General features: G+C 34.2%; 1 protein-coding gene across 1 annotated transcript; it reads right to left on the bottom strand.

Moving 5' to 3' along the window:
- Positions 1-15,076: 15,076 nt before the first annotated feature.
- Positions 15,077-21,191, bottom strand: LOC122313140. The gene is made up of 4 exons (XM_043127888.1): positions 21,050-21,191; positions 19,279-19,435; positions 19,021-19,181; positions 15,077-15,309 (listed from the first exon to the last, which is right to left on the bottom strand). Exons 2-4 carry the CDS (start codon positions 19,412-19,414, stop codon positions 15,259-15,261), a joined length of 348 nt encoding a protein of 115 aa, XP_042983822.1. The 5' UTR covers positions 19,415-19,435; positions 21,050-21,191; the 3' UTR covers positions 15,077-15,258.
- Between the last annotated feature and the right edge of the window lie 1,161 nt (positions 21,192-22,352).

The raw sequence follows: 22,352 nt of genomic DNA on the forward strand, positions 1-22,352 counted from the left end.
AAAAATAAAACATGGGTTTTAGTGCCTAAACCTAGAGGGGTTAAGCTTGTTGGATCCAGGTGGATCTATAAGAAAAAGGAAAGCATGCTAGGGGTAGCAGGGACAGGGTATAAGGCTAGACTAGTAGCCAAAGGGTTTACACAGAGGGAATGAATTGATTTCAATGAAATCTTCTCTCCTGTGGTTAAACACAGCTCCATTAGGCTACTGCTAGCTTATACTGCATTTGAAAACTTGCATCTAGAACAGTTAGATGTTAAAACTGCTTTTCTGCATGGAGAACTTGAAGAAGAAATTTATATGCAGCCTCCTGAAGGTTTCACCAAAGAAATTAAAAATAATCAAGTGTGTCTTCTTAAAAAATCTTTATATGGTCTCAAACAATCACCTAGACAGTGGTATAAGAGATTTGATACACACATGATTAATAATGATTTCAAAAGAAGCTGCTATGATAGTTGTGTCTATTACAAGGAAGAAAAAGGAATATTTGTTTATCTCCTATTGTATGTTGATGACATGTTGGTAGCTTGTAAGGACATTGTTTTAATTGATCAAGTTAAAAGCATGCTAAAATCAGAATTTGAAATGAAGGAATTAGGTCCTGCTAAGAAAATTCTAGGAATGGAAATTGAAAGAGATAGGAATGTTGGCTTGCTTTACTTATCTCAGAAAAATTACATTTCTAAAATTCTCAATAGATTTGGTATGGAACATGTTAAGCATGTAGCTACACCCTTAGGATAACATTTCAAATTTTATGCAACAAATTCCTTATGCTAGCATGGTGGGAAGTATAATGTATGCAATGCTCTGTTCTAGGCCTGATCTAACATATGCAGTGAGTGTAGTTAGTAGATTTATGGGTAACCCAGGAAAACCCCACTGGCAGGCCATTAAATGGGTATTAAGATACCTGGCTGGTACTACTAACTTGGGTCTTACTTTTGGGAATAATGTGAAAGAGGGTTGTGAATTGGTTGGCTTTGTAGACTCTGATTTTGATGGGAGCATAGATACTAGGAAGTCATTAACTGGTTATGTATTTACTGCTTTCGGGGGGGCTGTTAGCTGGAAATCACACTTACAATCTGTGGTGGCATTGTCCACCACAGAACCAGAATATATAGCATTGACAGAAGCTATTAAAGAGGCCATATGGTTAAAAGGGATTGCTAGTGAATTAAATATTTTCAGTGGTAACATCATAGTGCATTGTGATAATCAAAGCACACTTCACTTAGCTAAAAACCAAGTTTTTCATGAGAGGTCTAAACATATTGATATACAGCTTCATTTTGTAAGAGATGTTATAGAATCCAAAGTAATAGGTGTGGAAAAGGTCTCAACTAAGGATAACCCCTCAGATATGATGACCAAGTCTGTCCCATGGTCAAAGTTCAGACACTGTCTAAACTTAGTAGGTATGGAGTCAAGAGTCAGTCCCCATTAGGGGGACAGTGCAGGAATGGGCCAATGATGAGGGTCATTATAAACACCAGGCAAGTAAATGTTTTGCCAAGGTGGAGAATTGTAATATGTATGTCAAATCATTTCTTTCTTTTCTCTATGCTTACTAATGAGTTTAAATGAGAAGCATGTGCCGTGCAATCTGAAGAGGTGATCCGAGCCGCTGGGTGTGAGACACTTGTCGCAGATCTGGTGCATCATATATATACTAACTTATGTGTTGTAACCCTAGCAGCAGACTCATTTTATCGGCTGTAAATCAGAGAGATAGAGAGGGAGAGTAAAGGGCGATTGTTCTAGGGTTTTTTCTAGGGCTTGTTCTTGAGTGAGAAATCTGTGTGATTTCTTTGTGAGAAATGAGAGGGTTTTGTATCACCATGTACTGAGGCTTCTCTGTGATTATTAGTTTATCAATAAAGATCTCTGAGGCTATTCCTGTCGTGGATGTAGACCATTAGGGTCGAACCACGTTATCTCGGTGTGTTCTTTCTATGTTTTACTTATTTTCTTGTTTCATTGTTCATGCTTATTTCATTGCTATTTTTCTGGTATATTTGCTCTCGGTTATTTTGTTGATTCATGCTTATATTGGATCTGGAAGCTGTTGTATATTCTTGTATAGATCTGTGTTGGTATTCTGCTAGTTTTGTGAACATAGTTGATAATATTATGGATATTGTGATTCTTGAGCTTTTCGGTTTTGACTCAAGAAACAGATATACATTTGTTGAGTTTCATAACCGAAAAATATAAGGTTTTGTTATCTATTTTTAATTTCTTTATTATATAAATCTTGGCATTTTTATAACAGTCTAGATAGTATTGTTAAATATAAAAGAGCCGGACATTGTGCACTATATATTTAGTAGTTTGTAAGTTGTAGGTTCTTGGTTCCATGTGGTCCACCCCAATGTATATCTCATAACTACATTAAGGTCTCATGTTAAACTGGCATTAGATGAATGAATGTGTTTGATTTATTATATCACAAGGAAATGATGCTTTTTTAATTTGATCCACCATATTCATTAGTGCATATAAGGGAGGTTCCAGGTTTTAGTATTATGTTTACTAATTTATGGGAGTACTTAATATTGGGTAGTTGGGCTAGGTGTGGCCATTTCATGTAGGTGAAAAAGTATTAGTAATATTCAGAAATTGGGTTTAAGGTATTTTGAGAAAATTAATATATTATTTCATCAGGGTCTTTGGGCATATAAATAATTAAGCATTTCAAGCTAGTCACTAAATTAGACATATAAATAATTTAGTGATTTAAATACTAATAATTTAGTTGACTATATGAAAAATAGACATTTCAGATATCCAGGTCTTTAGCCGAAGAGAATTAAAAAAAAAAATTGCCAAAAGCTATTTGCAGCAATTTTTGCTCGCTGCAAATACCCACCGAATGCATTTACAAAGCATTGCAAACAATACCAAAATTGCTGCAATTAGCTAATTGTAACATTTTTTCAACGTTGCAAAACCCCTAAAGCAACGATCACAGCGCGCTACAAATACATTTAAAAGTAATGAAAGAAAAATTTGTTGCTTTTGATTCAGGTTAATTGCAACGCTTATAAAGCAATTGCAACGATTTTCTGAAGTTGCAAAAAAATATTAAAGCAACCAAACAAGAAATTGTTGCTTTTGACATAATGCTTTTGCAGCACTCAGTTGCTTTTGACATAATTTTCTAACGCTGCAAAAATAATAATAATTAAAAGCAGCGCTACACGTAATTGTTGCTATTGATGACAACTTATTACAGCGATTATATAGTAATTACAGCGATTTAAAGTGTTGCAATAAAATATAAAAGCAACGAAAACATACACACGCTGCTTCTATGAGTATTCTTTTGCAGCGAAATGTGTAGATATAGCAACGATAATCATCGCTGCAATTAGTCTTTTGCAGCACTAAGACATGAACTGGTAGAGGTCTTTTTCAACGTGAAACTCTCTTATATGCAGCAATGTAAAAACGCTGCAATAGATATGTTTTGCAGCGTTTTTACTGTTTCGTTGGAATTGATCAAAAATGAAAGGTTTATACCATCGAACCTTCAAGGATGGTAATAACGCTGCAATTGATTAATTGCAGCATTTTCTGAGAGTATTTGCAAGGATTTTAGGCGCTACAAAAAGCCTATAATGAGGCCAAAAAGGGGCTGTTTCATTAAAAAAAAAAATGCTAAGATTGAAAAGATATTACATCTTGCGAAAGATGTGCGTACAAAAAGAAACTTTTATATTTGAAATGAGACATATACAATAATTAATATGCACAACCTTAACTTTTACTAGCTACTAGCCTACTTCATTGGTTGTAAATGCTGCAATCCTTCTCAACGATTGAGTGGTTGGAAAGAGCAAACTATTCTTCCTTTGCTATGATTGTCTCTAAGTATTCTCTAACTTTTTTATCTTGTTTTTTTATTCTAGTTGAGCTCACCAGGGTACAGTAATTAATCCTTATTTTTTGCTTTTTCCTATGGTTTTTGGTATTATGAAGAGAGAATTTTAGGCTGTAATGTGATATCCCGTATTTACATGTATTTTAAGTAAATAAATTATTTATTTATTAAGGTTACTGCCCAGCCCATCCTCTTCCCCACCAGATGACAACCACTCCCCTCCAATCTCAGCCCTGCCTCACCGCCACCTTCCCCCATGACCACCTCAAAGCCGCCACCCCTTTTTACTCAGTTTTCAAGTCACCGCACCACCACCAACCACCTCCTTCCTATCTGTCCTCTGCCTCCCTCACTCAAGCGCCCACTTAGTTCCACCACGACGAGCCTTAGCGCTGCTACTAGCTACCGTCATCGACTCACCATACCACCCTCTTCCTCCCTTAGCCTCATTGCATCTTTCCCTTCCTCTTTATCCCTAATCTAGCCCCTCCCTCTCTCACACGATTTCAGCCATTCACAGCCCCAATCCTCGTCGTGCGCCGCCACCACCTGCCTCTCAGCACCTCCCTTAGCTCCTACATGCCCCTCCAAAGCCAGCTAAGCTCCCCCTTTGAAATTTTCAATTTTGAAACCCACTGCCACTCCTTGTAAAACACTGCTCCACCTCGTTTGGCGTTGCCTTGATTTTCCAGAGTTGTCTTTCATCATTGTAAATAATTTTTTCAAAGAACTTTTGAGATTTAAATATATTTTTTCTCTAACATATTTTCTACAATTTGGTTGTTGGTTGTGCTGGACTTGGAGTTCGAGGAGCATGGGGTCAAGTTGGATTTGAGGATGGGTTTGTTATTTGAGATGAATTATGTTTGCGTGTATTATGTTGTGTTTTGGTGTCATAATTTTTATTGCATTATAGCATGCATATTCATGTGTCGTAAATGAAAACTGGGTTTTCATGTGAGAAATGATTTTGGGTATGTTTGAAATGAATGAATTCGAGATGATTGAAAGAGAGGAAAAATAGACTATAGGGATGGTGGTAAGTAGAGATGGTGGTAGAATCCTGCCTGTAATTTCCGTCTACGGTGCTCTGATAGATTGAAAGAGAGGATAAAGGAACTGTAGGGATGGTGGTAGTCCTGCTGACAATTCTCACCTACAGTGGGAGCAATAGAGATGATGGTAAGCAGGGATGTTGGTAGTCCCGCCTGTGATTCCCGCATACGGTGCACTCTGTGGGGATGGTGGTAAACAGAGATGGTGGTAGTCCCGCCTATGATTCCCGCCTATAGTGGTTAGATAAATGGATATGTTGGGTCATTTTCTAGAAAAATAACGGTTTATGATTAAATGAATGTGAGGACCATTTTTTGGGCAAATGGCAATTTATGTTTAGACCATTTTCTGGAAAATTGGTGAATGGTATTCAATGGCGTGTTTTGGGTTAAATAGGATTTTTGGCATGCATTGGAAAATGGTCATTTTTAGGGAAAATATTGGTCTTGGTCGCATGCTTGTTTATTCATGTGCACGCATGTATGTTGGTTGCATGAATGTATTTTTATCTCTTGGGTTGTTTAGTTGGTTACTTACTGAGACTCACAATCTCATATAGTATTCGATACCCTACAGTTCCTTTTTATAGAATCGTAGAGGAAGATGTCGAGCCTGAGGGACCGGTTCAACTGGAGGAGTGACATGTGGTCACTTGGAATCATAGGCTATGTATCACTTTTTGCCTTTATAAATATTGATTTTCACTTTACTTTTGCTGGATAACTGTATTATTTTCTGTAATACTTTTATTTTGGTAGTTTTGTATTTAAATTTCTAGTACTTAGGTGACTTCTTTATTTATCCGCTACAATTTTATTGTACACATTTGCATGTTGCACACACCTTGAGCACTTATCATTGGGATGCGTGACCCGTGTTGTCATCATTCTAGTGTCATGATTCTCGCATTTCCATGTGTGGGAGTCGGGGTGTCACAATAAGCAAAAATAAAGCTCAGTTAATCTTGGGTTGGATGGGTTGTGCACTTAGCTTTTACTTCTGTTTTTGATATGATCATATTACTCTATCATAGTATAATTTCTATTTATTCATTTTCCCACTTTGTTTGGTGAGTTTCCTTTTTATGCATATAGATTTAGTCTTTTTTATTCACCTTCTATTTTTATGCTCTTGGTGCTTTGTCTTCATCTTGTATTTCTATTGCATAGTACTTTGTTAATGACGCTTGCGTTATCTTAAATTGCAGTTGAGCCTAATGGAACCTATGCCTTCATCCCATTCTGAGTCAATTCTCGATGTAATTCATTTGGATTGCTCTATGCCTCCAAGTTTTGATAGCCCTTTGCCTACAGCTAGTCTTAGTGGTCGCCCTCCTATCACATAGTAAAGATTTCAAGGTAGATAAAAAGTATGGCAATATTTTGCTAGGATTGAGGATGAAGATCCCAATAAGCAAAAAGCAGCATGCACCTATTGTGGTAAGGTTTTATTATGTCATTCTGAAAAACACAGTACCTCATCCTTGAAGTACCATAATGGGACATGTAAAGCCTTTCTTTCTAGTAGGATTGGAATGGAAAACCCCCAATTCAAAATGATCGGAGCTAAAAAGGAGGGTAATGGTACAACTAGCAGTCCTAGTGTTGGACTTGCTAAGTATAATGAATAGAAGATAAGGTTGGCTGTAGTCAAAATAATAATTTTGGATGAGATGCCATTTAGAGTTGTCGAAGCTCAAGAATTTAAAGACTTTATGGCTACATTACTATTATGCAAAATTGTTTGAAGTTATATATGTCACGAAAGGACAAGTTAAGGGACATGTTTATCACATCTAGTTATAAGATTTGCATTACCACTGATTTATGGACATCGATTTAAAATCTTACTTATATGTGCATAACGGCTCATATCATTGATAATGATTGGAACTTGCATAAGAGAATAACAAATTTTATGAAAGTTTATGATCATAAAGGAGTGACAATAAGAGGAGAAATTGAGTCATCTATTTTTCAATGGGGTATAAAGAAGATATTTACCATCATTGTCGACAATGCATCTTTCAATCAAATAGTCATTGATTATTTGAGGAAAATGGTCAAAGTTAGTAATTGTATGGTATTAGATAATGAGTTTGTGCATATAAGATGTTGTGCACATATTTTAAATCTCATTATCAATGAAGAGTTGAAAGAAGTTGTGAACGTCCACCTAGTTGTGAAGGTCCGAAATACAGTGAAGTATTTAAAGTATTCCCCTGCAAGTCTCGATAAATTCAAGCTATGTGTTGATAAGCAAAATATATTGGGTGGCAGGCTACTTTGTCTTGATGTTCCAACCAGGTGGAAGTTCACATATCTGATGTTGAGTGCAATTCTAAAGTATCGTGCGGCATTTGACCTAACGCAAGATGAAGACAATCAATTTGTACCACATCTCTTGGAGGTTGGAAGGAGGCAAACCAAAATCTAAAGATTGAGAAACCATTGAGGTCTTTGTACTGTTTTTGGAGATTTCCTATTGTGTCACTTTATGGATTTTGGGATCAACTTATGCAATTTCAAATTTGTTCATTAAAAAAATTTGTACACTATATAGCCATCTCATCAACAAATTTTCTAAAAGTGTTGACAAGAAGTTGGCAACCATGTCAGAGAAGATACTACTGAAATATAACAAATATTGGGAAGATTTTAAGATTGTGAACAAAATTTTGTTTATTGCAGCTATGCTTGACTCGTGCTCCAATTTGGAAGTTTTGGAATTTTGGTTTATTGAAAGTTATAAGTTAGAAACTGGTAACACTCATTTTGAAATATCATATATTTTCATGTGGTTTTTTTTAATAATTATATTTTTAACATATTTTCTTTTTTCTTCATGTAGAGAACTTTGAATAATGTTTTAAATATAAACAATTGAAGAATACGAGGTATTTCCACTCCTTTCGAGCTCTACCTTTCTTCCTTTTTACTTTAAAAAAGAAAATAGACCTTCATGGGTTGTTGATACTACTTACTAGCAAACATCTTTTTTCCTTTTTCTTTCTCCAACCCTTTTGTCAAGATTTGGGGCCTTCTACACATTTTATATGGGGGTCTGGTTGGATATGCACCTAAAGGATATACACCTCATGTTTATCCTTTGTTTGTTCTATGTTACATAGTACATAAATCTTTAGACTATATATAGGGACCAAAGTCACCAAGCTGAAAGGTTTTCGAATGCTCTCTAGTTCAATTCCAGCTTCTAGTGGCAATTTGGACCCTAAACAATCCGGACTAAAGTTTGTCTTAGATTCATTCAACTGCATAGCCTCGCCAGATCTTTTAGAAATCTGATTTGTCCAGGTGTTCATTTCATTATATATTCCCTGACGTGATAAATGATGTTACATCAAGGAAAAGATTATTAAAATGTAGATGGATAATATTTTTACTAGCTACTGTGGTAATTGCCTTAAGCCTGGGACATGAGGGTCCACGATTTTGATTACTGGCATAAACCATAAACCATCTATGAAAATCACAGATGGCTCGTATTACATTAATATGGATCAAGTTTAAGAGCCACGCATATGATGTTAGGACTTGTACAGTAAACTGTTATGTTACAATATCTTTTGTTAATCTTCGAAGTTCCATACCGATTGATGTTGAGCAGTGAAAGTAGTGAAAGAATCATTCATTTGGTCTTACTGGTATATAATTATGTTATGATATTTTCTTGCAGAGAGATCTTTCATGAATATGGAACAAGGATAAAGTTATGCAGCTTCTGTAAAAGGCCATGGCAAAGTCATAGATAATAAGAGGCCATTCAATTTGATCTCCATTCAATTTGTAGTTGATCAACGCTCATTCATGATGGTTGTTTGTAATTGATGTGACTAAACTTAATAAAACTAAACTTTTTCATCAGAATATGTCAATACAATAATTTTCTCATTTACATCGAACTTCGATTTATATTTCATAATGACACAAGATTGATGTGACTAAAAATAAAAAAGATTGAAAGAACTTGTCACGTGACGTCTTATTCAAGATTAAAAAGTCCAAGATTTAAAATACCATGCATTTTGATGGTCTATGAGCGCACTTCGAGTCGACTTTTGTGCCATTAAGAAATTATTGAGAATAAGTTGGAATTATTTTTTATTTTTTTGCATTGAATGGTAATCAAATTTTTTTTAGTACACTGATCTTTAAAAAGTATACTAAAAAAAATTGAAAAAATAAAACAAAAAATTGGGTTGAGTCGAAAAGCCCAATTCTTCCGAAAGCAAAGTTTAGGTTAGGAGCTTCTATTCTATAAGTCACTTAAATTGGGTCGGGTCGAATATGGTTTTTTGGACTGAGTGGGGTCAGGTGAACATTACCATTTGGGAGGACAAACTAGTTTGATAACCAACAGTTTATTCGGAGAAATGCAAGTCATGTATTATTTAACACATTTCATTTTTCCAGTACTAATTAATTGATTTCTTATCCATAATCTACAAGAAATCAGACATTTTCTAGTGCTCAAAATTATCACAAAAATCCGTAAAATTCGCTGCATGTTCAACAAAATTAAGGCATCATTTCTGCTCAATTTCAGTGATAGACAAAAATTGCTAGAAAAAATAATATTACTAGCAATTTTTTTTTGTCACAAAGAATCAAAAAAATCGTTGGGAGTTGTGTGATCCGTTTACGGATAAATCTTTGAGAAAGATCAATTGTAGCGATATAAATCGTTGCAATAGATATAGAAATCGCTGGAAATAATGTGTGATCTAAGACAGCGATTTGTTCTCTTCATTGCAGTTGAAATTTTTTGCAACAAATAGAAATCGCTGGAATAGAGAAATTGCGACTTAGAGTTATTTCTGGTGATTTTTAGTCGCCGAGAAATACTCAATTACAACTTTTTTTTTAAAAAAAAAATTTACTACTAATATTGTATTTAATAGTAATTTTACGTGGTTCATAGAGCAAATGTCATAGAGATATAGTTATTTCTTTCCATATTGAGAGACCCGATCCAAACAACCCACAAGACCAATCTTGCGTTTTACGGCAATTTATTTTGTGTTGCAAATAAAATCGTTGCAATAAGTTTTTTACAGCAAAATTAAAATCTTCGCAACCTTCTTCAATTTAAACATGATAGTCCCCTAATTTATATATTTACGGTGATTTTATGACTTTTAGCTGCGAAAAAAATTGATGGAATAAAAAACAAATCATGTAACGGGATAAAATCGACGAAGTGAGTCTGGGGCGGCAAAACGAACTAAAAATTTAATTTCCCCCCCTCCCCCCAAGCCTTACCCAGTCTTGTTCATAGTACCCCCCTTCTCCACTTCGACCTTCTTCCCCAATTCGGTTACCTGCAATTAAATCCACTCACTTGATACACACCTTCATCTCCATTTTCGACACGTCCCAAAGCTTCTACTCAGACCTCCACTTCATTTTCCTTCTCCATAAAAGCTAGGGTCATCGTTTCCCCCTAGTTGTTAATCTATGCCTCCATCTAGATTCTTTTATTGGATTTTCAGCAAAATGAAGGCAAGCATATTCAACCAAGACTCTTGGAGTGAATTCCTTCCATTAGCACAGGTATCTCTGCAACTCATTTCTCTATCTCTCCCCCTTCATACACTCTCATTGCTTTACAAATGTTGGCCTTTCTTTTTGTGGACTAATTTCTAGATGTTTGATTTGAAAGCATGTCCATTTTTGCATGAAAATTCTTTTTTATATGATGCATTTTGTGTACCTATTGATGTGGGTATTCTTGGTGCACCTTGAAAATTTGGGATTCTTGGTGCAGCTTGAAAAAAACTAATCTGAATTTTTGTTTGGAACAAACTCCTAAAAGAAAGAGCAGAGGAGAACCGTCTCTAGTGATACCCTTGTAATTCACTCACCACATTTTAGCTACCTCTATTTCCCATATCTGCTTGCAAAACCACAAACACACCACCTCCCCCCACCCCCCCCCCCCCCCCCCCCCCCCACATTTAAAATTTATTTCCATTCTTGTGTCCTTCTGCTTCCATTTGAGTTGAAATTATGAGTGAAGAAGATTTTGTGAAGATCTAAGTACTCTTCCACTTGGTTATTGTACCATTTTATCTACTTTCTTGTTCTTTTCCTTCAAGGGCATTAATGCTTCAATATGCAAGAAGAAAAAGCTCTCATATTTCTTTCTATATTTTGCGTTGAATACTCATCCTATAAAATGTGTGCTCATTTCGTTAACAAGCTTGGTATTGATTCCATTTTAATAGTATTTACCTTTGCTTTATGTTCTCTTTTTTTGTTGGCTTGCTTTTGCATGCAGAAATCTGTTCTCAAAGTGAACATCCATTGTGATGGATGTAAGTAGAAAGTGAAGAAAATCTTGCAAAAAATTGATGGTACAAAATTCTGAATATAGTGAAGATGAAAGGAAGATCGTGACAGCTTTATAGAGATTTTTTATATTTACTCTGACCTACATACTTGTTGATGGGTAACTCTTATATCTTGAGTTTCACTAAATTTGGGGTGAAAATTTCCCAAAGCTACTTTATAAATTTATGAGCTTTGTTGTTATCGACAAATTACCCTTTAAAATTCGTTCTAAAAAATCAAATTTACTTGTAATGTTTCTCTATTATATAATGAGACATATATATAAATTGTTGCACATTTGAAAGGTTCACAAAGGATGTTTCAATAACTTTCCTAAACTTATGATTTCATCCTTGAAAGTCTAATACTGCTGTTAGTGATTTTTTTTTTTTGTTTTAAATTAGAAACTCATACGTAGGCAATTAGAAGGACAATGCTTCAAATAATGTCCTAAAAAGTTGGACTTGAGATATGATTCCATAAAGTTTGAAAGAAGTTTAAAAATACTGTACTTAGGTTCCTAGTGGTAACTTGGGTAAGATCAGTTTGTGTTGAGTGAAGAGAGATAGAGGATTCAAGCTTCTTGCATAAAATCCACACTGATATTAGAAGATGATATTTGCTATCATTCTCATTTTCTCATATTGCGCTATTACAATCTGTTCTCATATTTATAGACATCTTCTAATATCTGACTCAACTCTACTCTCCACTCACTAAATGACATCTGTCTAGCATTCCTTCATTCTATCACAAGCTAATATTCTAGAATGTTTACAGACTTATTGGTCCTGAAAATGCTCAAGTGGAATGAATGTCTTTTCTGACTTGTGTCGAGTCATTGCAGCAGAATGTGCTGCGTAAATAGTTTGGGATTTATATTGTGAGGTTTTGTGCATTATGTTCCGTATTTCCTTAGATTTTTCTTTCATGCCAAGTTGATGATTGTGCCTTTATTGTTGGGTTAGTTTCACTTAGTTTCTGCTCCTGTCATTGATTGAGTTCCTGTGTTTTATTAATTTCTTTTATCTCCCATAAGATATAAATTTGAAACCATTTATGAAATTTATTGGCTTGGAAACTCAATCAATACTTCAATACAAAGCCTTTACAGTAAACATTACTAATGCTTTCTCATGGGCTTGATTTCTTGGGGATAATTGGTTATAAGGTCTAACTTGTGCCATTACAATGTGATTATAGTTTGCTAATTCACTGTAAAGATAAATGCACATATTTAGTGTTAAGTTCATGTGGAGCAACTTGTGCACACTTCCCAACTTCAAATCTAATTGTAAAGAAAGTTTTAAAACAACAACAATTACATTTGGAAGGCTGTTCAGACCTGTTTTTCTTAGCCTAATTTTCAAAATCTTTTTCTTTTTATTTTCTACTTAGTTGTTTCTAATGTCTTCATGCCTATTGGAGTAGCAATCCTTTGATTTCTACAAATATCTCAATAACTTTATATAAAAAATAAAAATAAAAAAGTATCTCAAAACTATATGTAAGCTTAATTTGTTTTGAATTGTGCGCATTACTTCATGTCTATTGGAGTAGCACCCTTTTTCACTGCAAAACACCTCAGGGTAAGATGTTTAATATCCCATATATAGTGGGTTTAATTTGCAAAACAAACTCAATATTTCGCCATTAAGTTTGTTTACTTTAAAAAATAATTTCATTTAAGTAATATTCCTAAGTTTTAATTGAAGTGGAGTTATTTTTGTTCATTCTTAACTAGTTGTAGGAGAGGAAAGTAGAAGACATACATATATTTTTTCTACATGCACTTGTAAGTGTTTATAGCTTATCTCCTCAAAATTGTTGCTTATAGTATTGACTATCACGCTTTGAATATCTTGGACAAGGTATAGAGAAGTGGAAGTATGCAACTGAGGAGGAGAAATGACTTGAAGAATATGAAAGGATAAAATGCAGAAATTCAACCATTCTATTAAATGCCAATCCATTTTCTGTGGACTAATTCTAATATCTTGCTACTTTGCTATGTATTTTGCCTTTTTTGAGATTGATATGCTAGCATCCTTTTGCATGAATGTTATATTTTGTTTTTGAGGTTGCTGTAAGCTGGGGTATGACATGCAGTGTAATTCACAAGTTGGGCTGCCTATTTGTGGTATTGTTTAGAGGGTCTGCCAAATGAAGGATGGTGGAATTCACATGGGTAAATGGTGGCTGCACAGTTTATGCGAAATGCATAGTACAAACAGGTGCAATATAAGCATACACACATGCATCCATCTATTAATATATAAATCTGAGACATGGATTTTATTGTAAGGTTAACATTATAACACATTATAAATCTGTACAGATATATATTTACACCAAATATATGCATGCTAGATTTCTTATCTATACATCAATCTATTAATATATATAAATATATGTGTCATGACTTGATCAGCAGGCACATTTGGTTGTCTAAAGTTTAGAAATTATATTGGTTTTGACTTCAATGCCTCCTGCTTTAATACTTTAAGTTCATAAACTTATATATATATAAACACATATACTGTTGTTAATTTCCAGAGTAGTTAAAGCCTTGAAGAGTTGAGGATATTCAGCTTAAATTGGTGGCCATATTAACTCTCTTTCGGTCAGTTTAGACTAGACAGAAATCAACCAGCTAGCTTGAGGTTGATGCACCATATATAACATTAACAAAGAGTACCTAAATGAGCCATGCATTCATGCATTTTCAATGTAAATATATATATAATAACTTCATACTAAATATATAATAGTCTGAGATGTAAAATTACTTACTAATTGTTTTTTTTCCATAACTCCAAGTGAATCCTCTATTAGTTAGCGTGGCCACTATATTCCCTCATTACAATGTTTTCTTTCTTTAAAAACATCTTCCCGATCCTCCCTTAGCTGATCTCATCTTATTCTTTTTCTTGCAACTTATAGCTATTATCCGTCGTTTAACTTCAACTATCTAGAACAACACATGATCTATTTTTTCCCAACAATAATATGCACATAGTCTACATTCACTGGCTCTAGAAGCAGCAGGAAAATAAATCTAAAAGAAATGAAAGCCCGGTTCAACTTTGTTAACTATGCACCCCTTTTTGGTCATATATACAACCCTTTTACTACTTATGTCGAGGCAACTTTTGTTGTGATGTAAGTAGCTAAGATACAACTTTATGCAATAAAAATGCAAGAAAAACCACTCTAAACACAAATCTGAAAATTCTATTATAATCCAAACACCTTCTCATACAATATCCATATATTACTATCACTTAATTAAACTAACACAATCACATCCCATTATACTTTATGGTGATATTAGAGTGCTAACATTATTCTTTACCTTCAACAATTGAGTACTCTTTAAGTGGATCTATAGCATATTATTATATTTTTGTATGATGTATTATTGGTCTACTTTCTTCAAGATCACAGCTTCGATAATTTCTTCTCTTCCAGTGGCCAAGGCTTTTGGAGGGTTGGGCCGTTTATTAGAGTGATGGGGTTTTCGTAGCTTATTTGCTTGCTTGATGGTGTTTTTGTTAGAAGTTGTTCAATGTTTTCATTTTAGCTATGTAGCTTTGGGAAAAAAATTCTGTTATGGCTATTCGTTGCCTTTTCTTGAGTTTGAATCATGTTTTGACTATGTTTAACCCTTTATTTCTTATTATATTTTTTGTGCATTTTTTTTTTAATTTTCTGAATACACTTTTCAGGCGAGTAAAATTCGCCGCAAATATATCAACTATACACTGGGGTGGACTAAACGGAACCCAAAACCTACAACTTAACTACCAAAGTCAGACAGATCCGGAATTATAATTAACATTCATTCAAATATGTCAATTGTGCTGCTCCTCTATCTTTATAAATTATATCTAGTCAGATATAACAATATGCACCTGGGCATGAGGGGTGGACAAAACAGCTCCTCACAAGACTGCATTAGCCTTTATACTTGTTGGATATTTCATATTTCCATCTGGACACGCCAATCTGGCAGTTATACATAAAATGCATCAGTACACACCATCATAGTAGTTATAAAGGAGCAGTGCATTCGCTGCATTGACAATTGAGGGGAAATTAAATATAATAGTCATATAAATTAATGGGTTGTACTATGTCAGCAACATAAGCATGTAAGCAAACCTGAATATGAGCAATCCATCAATCACCTCCAATATCCAACACCCAGATTACATGGGGACTTATAAAAAAACTGCAAAGTACCATACCCTACTTTTCATCACCAACCAACTTATATTAGTGTGATTAGAATTTATGTTAGAAGGCAATTTCTTTAATAAGTTGGACTAATATACAAAGCATAAACATGCACAAATTAGCAAATAAAACGAAACATTCTGAACAACAAGAAACAATATTCCTAACACAGCAAAAGCAAAAAAAAAAAAAAAAAAACAAATAATGCATACGTTGCGATACCTATAGGTTCTAGCTTCTATCTATCAGCAAAAATAGGTTCTACCTGCAAGCAAGAAAACCACAATAGTCTGTTAACAAATAAAAAAAATACTAGTGAAACTGTATGGCTTTCATAGCTTAAAACACACAAAAATTTGTTACAATATATTATAAATACACTAAACAGAAAAATTAAAAAGAGAAGATCTTCTCTTTTTAACCGTTACATCCCAACGCATATTATATTAAATATTTAATCCCACCTTAACTCAAACACAACGTAGCCCCATCCCACCATTTAGAGTTGACCACATATATCCTAACAATCGGAACTAAGACAACACAAAGGAAGCAGAAGCTAATAATAATATACTCATAGTGTCAATTTCTGCCTTGATATTTGGAACCTGCGCATAATAATATAAAATGACCAAGTAAAGTATGGTTCTTAATTAACTTTACACATGTAAGCAGACATGCATCATAGTAAAAATCCCCACACATTTCAGTGTATTGAAGGAACTGGGAACTGAATGATTAATCATCAACAAGTACCAACCATCCGTAGCAGAGATCAAAGAATCTGTAGTGCAAGAGCAATCAAGAAGAAACTTTAATCATTTCTTGACTTGAGAACAAACCAAAGCCATGACAAAAAATGAGTTAATCAAAATACCATGAATTGTGAAGAGCAGCTATGCTGCAAATGTTGGAATACTGAACTCAAAAGTGTGATGTAAGTCGCCTTGAAAATAAAACCATAAACCACAAATTCGAACAAAATACTTCTTACTTAAATGCAGACAATGCGGATAGTTGTTCAAGCCAGAAAATGATCATTCGCACATGAAGTCTTGTAAAGGAATAAAGGCTTTGGTAAAAACTCCCAACAGTCTCTACTGAGAAGACACCATCCCAAGCAAAAAAAGGACCAATATATATATATATGTACTCTCTCATGTCTGCATCGGCTATTGCTGATAACACCTCCAATGTTCTAAACCAGCTCTCCAAAGAGATGTATATATTACAAATTCAAATGTGTACATATATACACACACACACACAATGACATATATATATAGCTCCAAATTAAAGGAAAAAAATTACAAACTCCAAAGAAATAATACTATAGGTTGAACAATATGGCCGTACGATCACCACCACTGCTGCCTGCATGCCACGGCCAGTAAAAACACACAAATACACTCATGTATATATATATATGTATATACAAGGGTAAAATATCCTATATATATTTTTTTTTTTGATAAGTAAATCAAAGTGTATTAATAAAAGACTAGGCAAAGCCATGTGTTACAAAGAAAGCCCTAAACTATGTAGGGACAATAGATACAAGGAAGTCATGAAAGGCTTGACCATTAAAATTAACGGCAATGGTCCAAGTACAAATAGTTCTAAAAAAGAAAGCTTTTAGTTCCTCCCTCAATCTCTCTTTGTCCTCAAAAGTCCGTTCATTACACTGCTGCCATACGCATCACATGATACAAATAGGAATCATCTTACAAACAGCCTTGATCTGTTTGGAAGATCAATAATTATATCTTATTACCATCGAGTCATACTCTAATATTTGTAGTAACTAAAATACTCTAATACCCAGGAAGCAATGGATATATTCTCGTTGAGATTAACTTTAACTTTCTCTTTTTGTATTTTTTATCACCCAGAATGATAAACCAAGGACCATTACAATATTAGAGTATTCTTTCAATCCTAGTCCAAATATCTTATGAATACCATATAGTGCTAAAATGAATTAACAACATATAATTTGGAAGACATCTTCAAAAGAAATAAAAGGAATAGATAGTGGGATCCACTCCTTTGTTCCATTACCGCTTAATCAGTCTGATCCAATTCCAAAGTCGGTGGAGGATGAGTGCAATTTTCAGTTTTTTTCCTCCCTTCTTTAAAAGACAAAAAGAAAAAGAAGTATCTTCTTATGAAATCATTACTCTCTTTCCTTTTTCATTCATTCTTTAATAATCTCTCCCTAGATGGGCATACCCTCATGTTTCACAGTTTCACTGGCCATGATCTTAATTATTCACTTATATTTTGTTTATAAAATACCAAAATACAATATTAGTAGAAGTGACCTAAAAAGTAAAGAAACATGAGAAGACCAACAAGCTAGATCTAGGACAGGCTAATAAATTCTGTTTAAAAAATACAAACAGGTATTTCTTATGCAAATCATATATAACACCTCAAGTGCACAGAACATGATACAGCAAAACAGCAAACTAAGAATAAAAGAACGATTCTGCAATTCAATCCTTACTTCTTTAATATTCCTTCATTTTGTGTGTGTGTGTGTGTGTATAAATGCATGTGCCTTATGTGCTTCTTCAGCTCGTGAAAAATCAGGAGAGGGTTTCAAGGAGCCATATGGCACCAACACTTTTGGTGCTTCCCTTGTGAGCAGTTACAGGAAATTCAAGCCACACCTTCTAACATGTCAATTGCCTAGATGGGCTATCTTTTTTTGTACTTTATAACACTAGCTTCCTTCAATCATGGAATGACATCCCCAATTTTATATTACTTAAATACAGAGTGTTGCTGCTACTATTTCTGTTCCCTTTTGCCTATTTTCTTGAGAGGTTCGTTCATTTCTTCTAGTTTAAATAACCTGCTTAATCACTAATAACTATATATGGTGTCTAAAATGTGTTAAGGCAGACTAACTAACAAAAATTCAATTATTGCCATGCAGGGTTTGACCCTAAACATGTGCTTTTCCCTACACCTCCCCAACATTCCTTGCAGCAATGGTCAATACCATTGTGTCTAACATTTGTTGGGAAACCAATGTACTAGGGTGTATTTCAGGCTAATTGATTATCAGGATCCATGTTTTCTTTTCAAATGATATATGCATCTCTATTTTCATCATGCTGGGTAAGCTTTAAAATTATTTTCATTAAAGTGTGGAAGCTTAATCTAAACATCTCTGTTTATTAGATGTGATTATACTAGTGAGTGAGACATTATTCTTTGAAGGGAGCACTAGGAACCAAATGTGACGTTATTTGGTTCTTATTGACTTTATGCAAGAGGCCTCAATCAGTATGGAGTATAGAACCAAAAGAACATTATGAAGGTAAAAAACACTAGCTGCAGCCATTAAAGTAAGAATATAGCACCTAAGTCAACTCCATATTAAAAGAACATTCAATATCTTAAAAGAACTTTAGCACCTAAAATCAACTCATTCTAAAAGAAATTTACACAAGGGAATCATGATATCACCTGTTCATCCAGCCCACGGCAAATTCTTGACAACTGTAGCAACTCAAACCTGGCAAAAGACCAACAGTTACCCAGCAAAAAGCATGCAGTCCAGATTTTGACAGCAATGGCATACGGCGACCAAAACCATGCATTGAACCACCAACATCTGGCCCAAAGAACTTCAGAAATAAACATATACAAATTGTCAATATGAGTGTATCCATTAGAAAAAACACCTACGTATTAAATAGCATAATTATGGCATGAATTCCATACTTCGAGAGATTGTTAAGTTTGCTTTGTATTGTGCATAACTTAAGCTGTATAAAATTGAGATAACAGGGTAAGACTGGGAACTGCATAGGTCCTTGGGCACCAAGAATTGTAGATATCTTTGTTGAGGGCTAATCATATAGATTCTCCACCCATTTACCTATCAAAGAAACAAAAATAAAAAGATTCTCCACTCATACATATATGCTGCAGATGCCCTATGGCTCTAGTGGTAGTTACCACCGAGTTCCCTCATTGATGAAAGGATTAGCAGTTGAAGCAGAATCCTTGAGTTGAATAACATGTCAATGGATCAATAACCTTTGTCTTAGAGGAAGTTAGAGCTAACAGATCCTAAGAATAAAAATATTAGAAGTTCAAGTTTAAAACAGAATAAAAAACATCTCCAGTTTTTGACTCAACTGTTTTGCAGTCAGAGACACTACATTAGGGGAAAAATTTTGATGCAATAGTAAAGGCGAGGTAATGCCTAGATTGCCTGTTTATGATCATATACTCTGCTTCAAGCCACTTATTTAATGTGCCTTACAACTTGCAGTAAGTATCCTTTGTCAATTATTCTAGTTGGGGTTGGAGATGGGCCAAGGGATAGCATGAGAGAATTTATTAATAGCATCCCTGCTCACGACTTTGATAAGTTCCATATGTACTCCCAACACTGCTCCTCTATTATTTAGCTCTATTTAACGCTCTTATCATTTTCTTTTTATTTTTGGTCAATGTATGATTGACAAGTAGTGCATTGTTTCGACAAACTTATTGTAGTTTGTGAATTTTACAGAGAAAATGTCAAAGAATATGGACCAACCCCAAAAAGAAGTCTAAATTTTCTCTTGCAGGATTGATTAATTAAACTAACATCTCAGTATAAAAAAATCATAGAGCTTAATTTATTGGGGTAAAAATACATAACTTCTCTATTTTAGGGTCTTCATAATTTTTCTATTGCAACTATTAACAATCATCATTTTCAATTTGATGATATGCTTATTTTGAAATGTTCAAGCAGTGTTAGTAGAGGGATGGCTATTCACAGGGTTCCTCTTCCCCCATTTACACCTACTACAGCTTCTTTCGGCACCCAAGAAACTTTGCTTTGAAGTAAGTAAAGAATTAAATATTTCAATGTTTTATAACTATAATCAGTTGCACAATGTAGATAATGAAACTCGAAAGCAATCACAGGTCTTGAGGCATAATATATACTTTCCCTCCAGTAATAAAGATTGTATTCGATTGCAAAACTTAGCAAGAATGAAAAAGAAAGCATTATTCAAATTTATGGACAAAAGGGGCTTCATTAAAATAGACAAAGACAACTATGACATAATACAAGGATAGCTAAGCTAGTACCAGCGCCAATACTTAACAATTTTGCACTTGAAACAAGCAGAAAACATAAAAGGCATTGTAGGTTATTTAAAGGAGACTCTGCAGTTACCCAGCAATTTCACTAATTTTGAATGGGTGACAGTTTGGAACTTCAAAGACAGCCGAAGGAGACAAACACAAACAGTGCATCAGTAAAGGGGCCACGAATAATCGAAAACAAAGGGAATAAATCCATAACTAATTAATCAAAACCACCAGGTATTCAGAGAAACAAGGACGCTTAGCATATGCCTAGAAAGGACTAGCTCTCAGACACACGGTGGCAAAATATTATTCTACTACCCAAATGCACAATTTTTGGAAAAAGCAACGAGCGAGGATGAAGGGGGGAGAGATAGATCATAAAGGGATGCAGAGATACCTGTGGTGCATGAAAGAGATTCCCCAGTGTCAATCGACGATCTCGACTGCCGATACTGGACTGCCCAAAACAGGAGGCACAGACTTTGGAGTTTTTCGAGTCTGAATCGAATGGCCTAGGTTCCGCGGAAGGAGAACCAAGTGGCCAGTGTAGAAATACTTATTTCTTATTACGACGATTATTTTCGTCGCTATATATTCATAAACCGCTGCAAAAAATAAAGTTATTGAACCGCTGACATTTGTCGCATTATGATGTTAATAGGGACGGCGAGTTGAAATTCGCGGCAATTCATTATTATTGCGGCGATTGTATTTGTATCAATAACAAAATTGCTGCAATAAATTATTTTTCTTGGAAAAACATTACTATACCCTCTTCTCATGGCCCTCAAAGTGACCGCCGGTTGAAAATATTATTATTTTTTATTTAGTGATTAAAAAAGTAATTTTAAGTATTTTAATGTATTTTTTTATTTTTTAATTTAAATATATTAAAAAATATAGAAAGAAAAATTAAAACAAAAAAGTGAATGCGGTCGGTCAAAATGAGCAGGATACTCTGAGCGGTAGGGTAGTACCACCTTTTTTCTTGTCCTCCGATAACTTGCCAGAGTATAAATATTATTTTCTAAATTTGGCCACTTCTAGTAAATTAAGCAGCAAAAGTAAAATTGTATCTTTCCCCTACTTTTGAGGAAATTAATAAAAATTACATGGAGGATTTCGATACTTGGTTTTTTCTATATAGATATTATTTAATTAAGCAATTAATCAATAATTTTGAAAATTAAGAAATAATTGTAAGCATTTTTTTCTATCTAGATAAGGAGAATTAATTAAAATTTATTGACTAGTGAGAAGTGTTGTGAATAGTAGTGAAAAAGTAATAAAAAAATAATAATAGAATATTGAATAGTAGTAAAAAATAGATGAAAAATAATACTAAAATAATGAATAGTAGTAAAATATGTTGAGAATACCTGAAGTATTTTCAGTATCTAAACACTGCCTAAATATGTTTGTTGTATTTTTTGTTTTTATTTTTACTGCAGAAAGGTTTCTGCATAAATATAATATGCATGCATCTTATCTTTCGAATGTGAAAACTCTGTATCAATTTACTTTTGCAATGTTCTTTTGTGCAATTATTTTGCCTTTGTTTCCAAAATGGACATATGATTTATTCCCCCTATTTTTAAACTTGAACTGGAGGTAACCTAAGCCTTATTTCATTGCATGTAGTTAGGATGAAGCTTTTTCATATGCTTGGGAAGTTCAAGTACCATTCGTTACAAGCCATG

The sequence above is a fragment of the Carya illinoinensis genome, chromosome 6, assembly GCF_018687715.1.
Source record: "Carya illinoinensis cultivar Pawnee chromosome 6, C.illinoinensisPawnee_v1, whole genome shotgun sequence".
In the NCBI taxonomy this organism is placed as follows: Eukaryota; Viridiplantae; Streptophyta; class Magnoliopsida; order Fagales; family Juglandaceae; genus Carya; species Carya illinoinensis.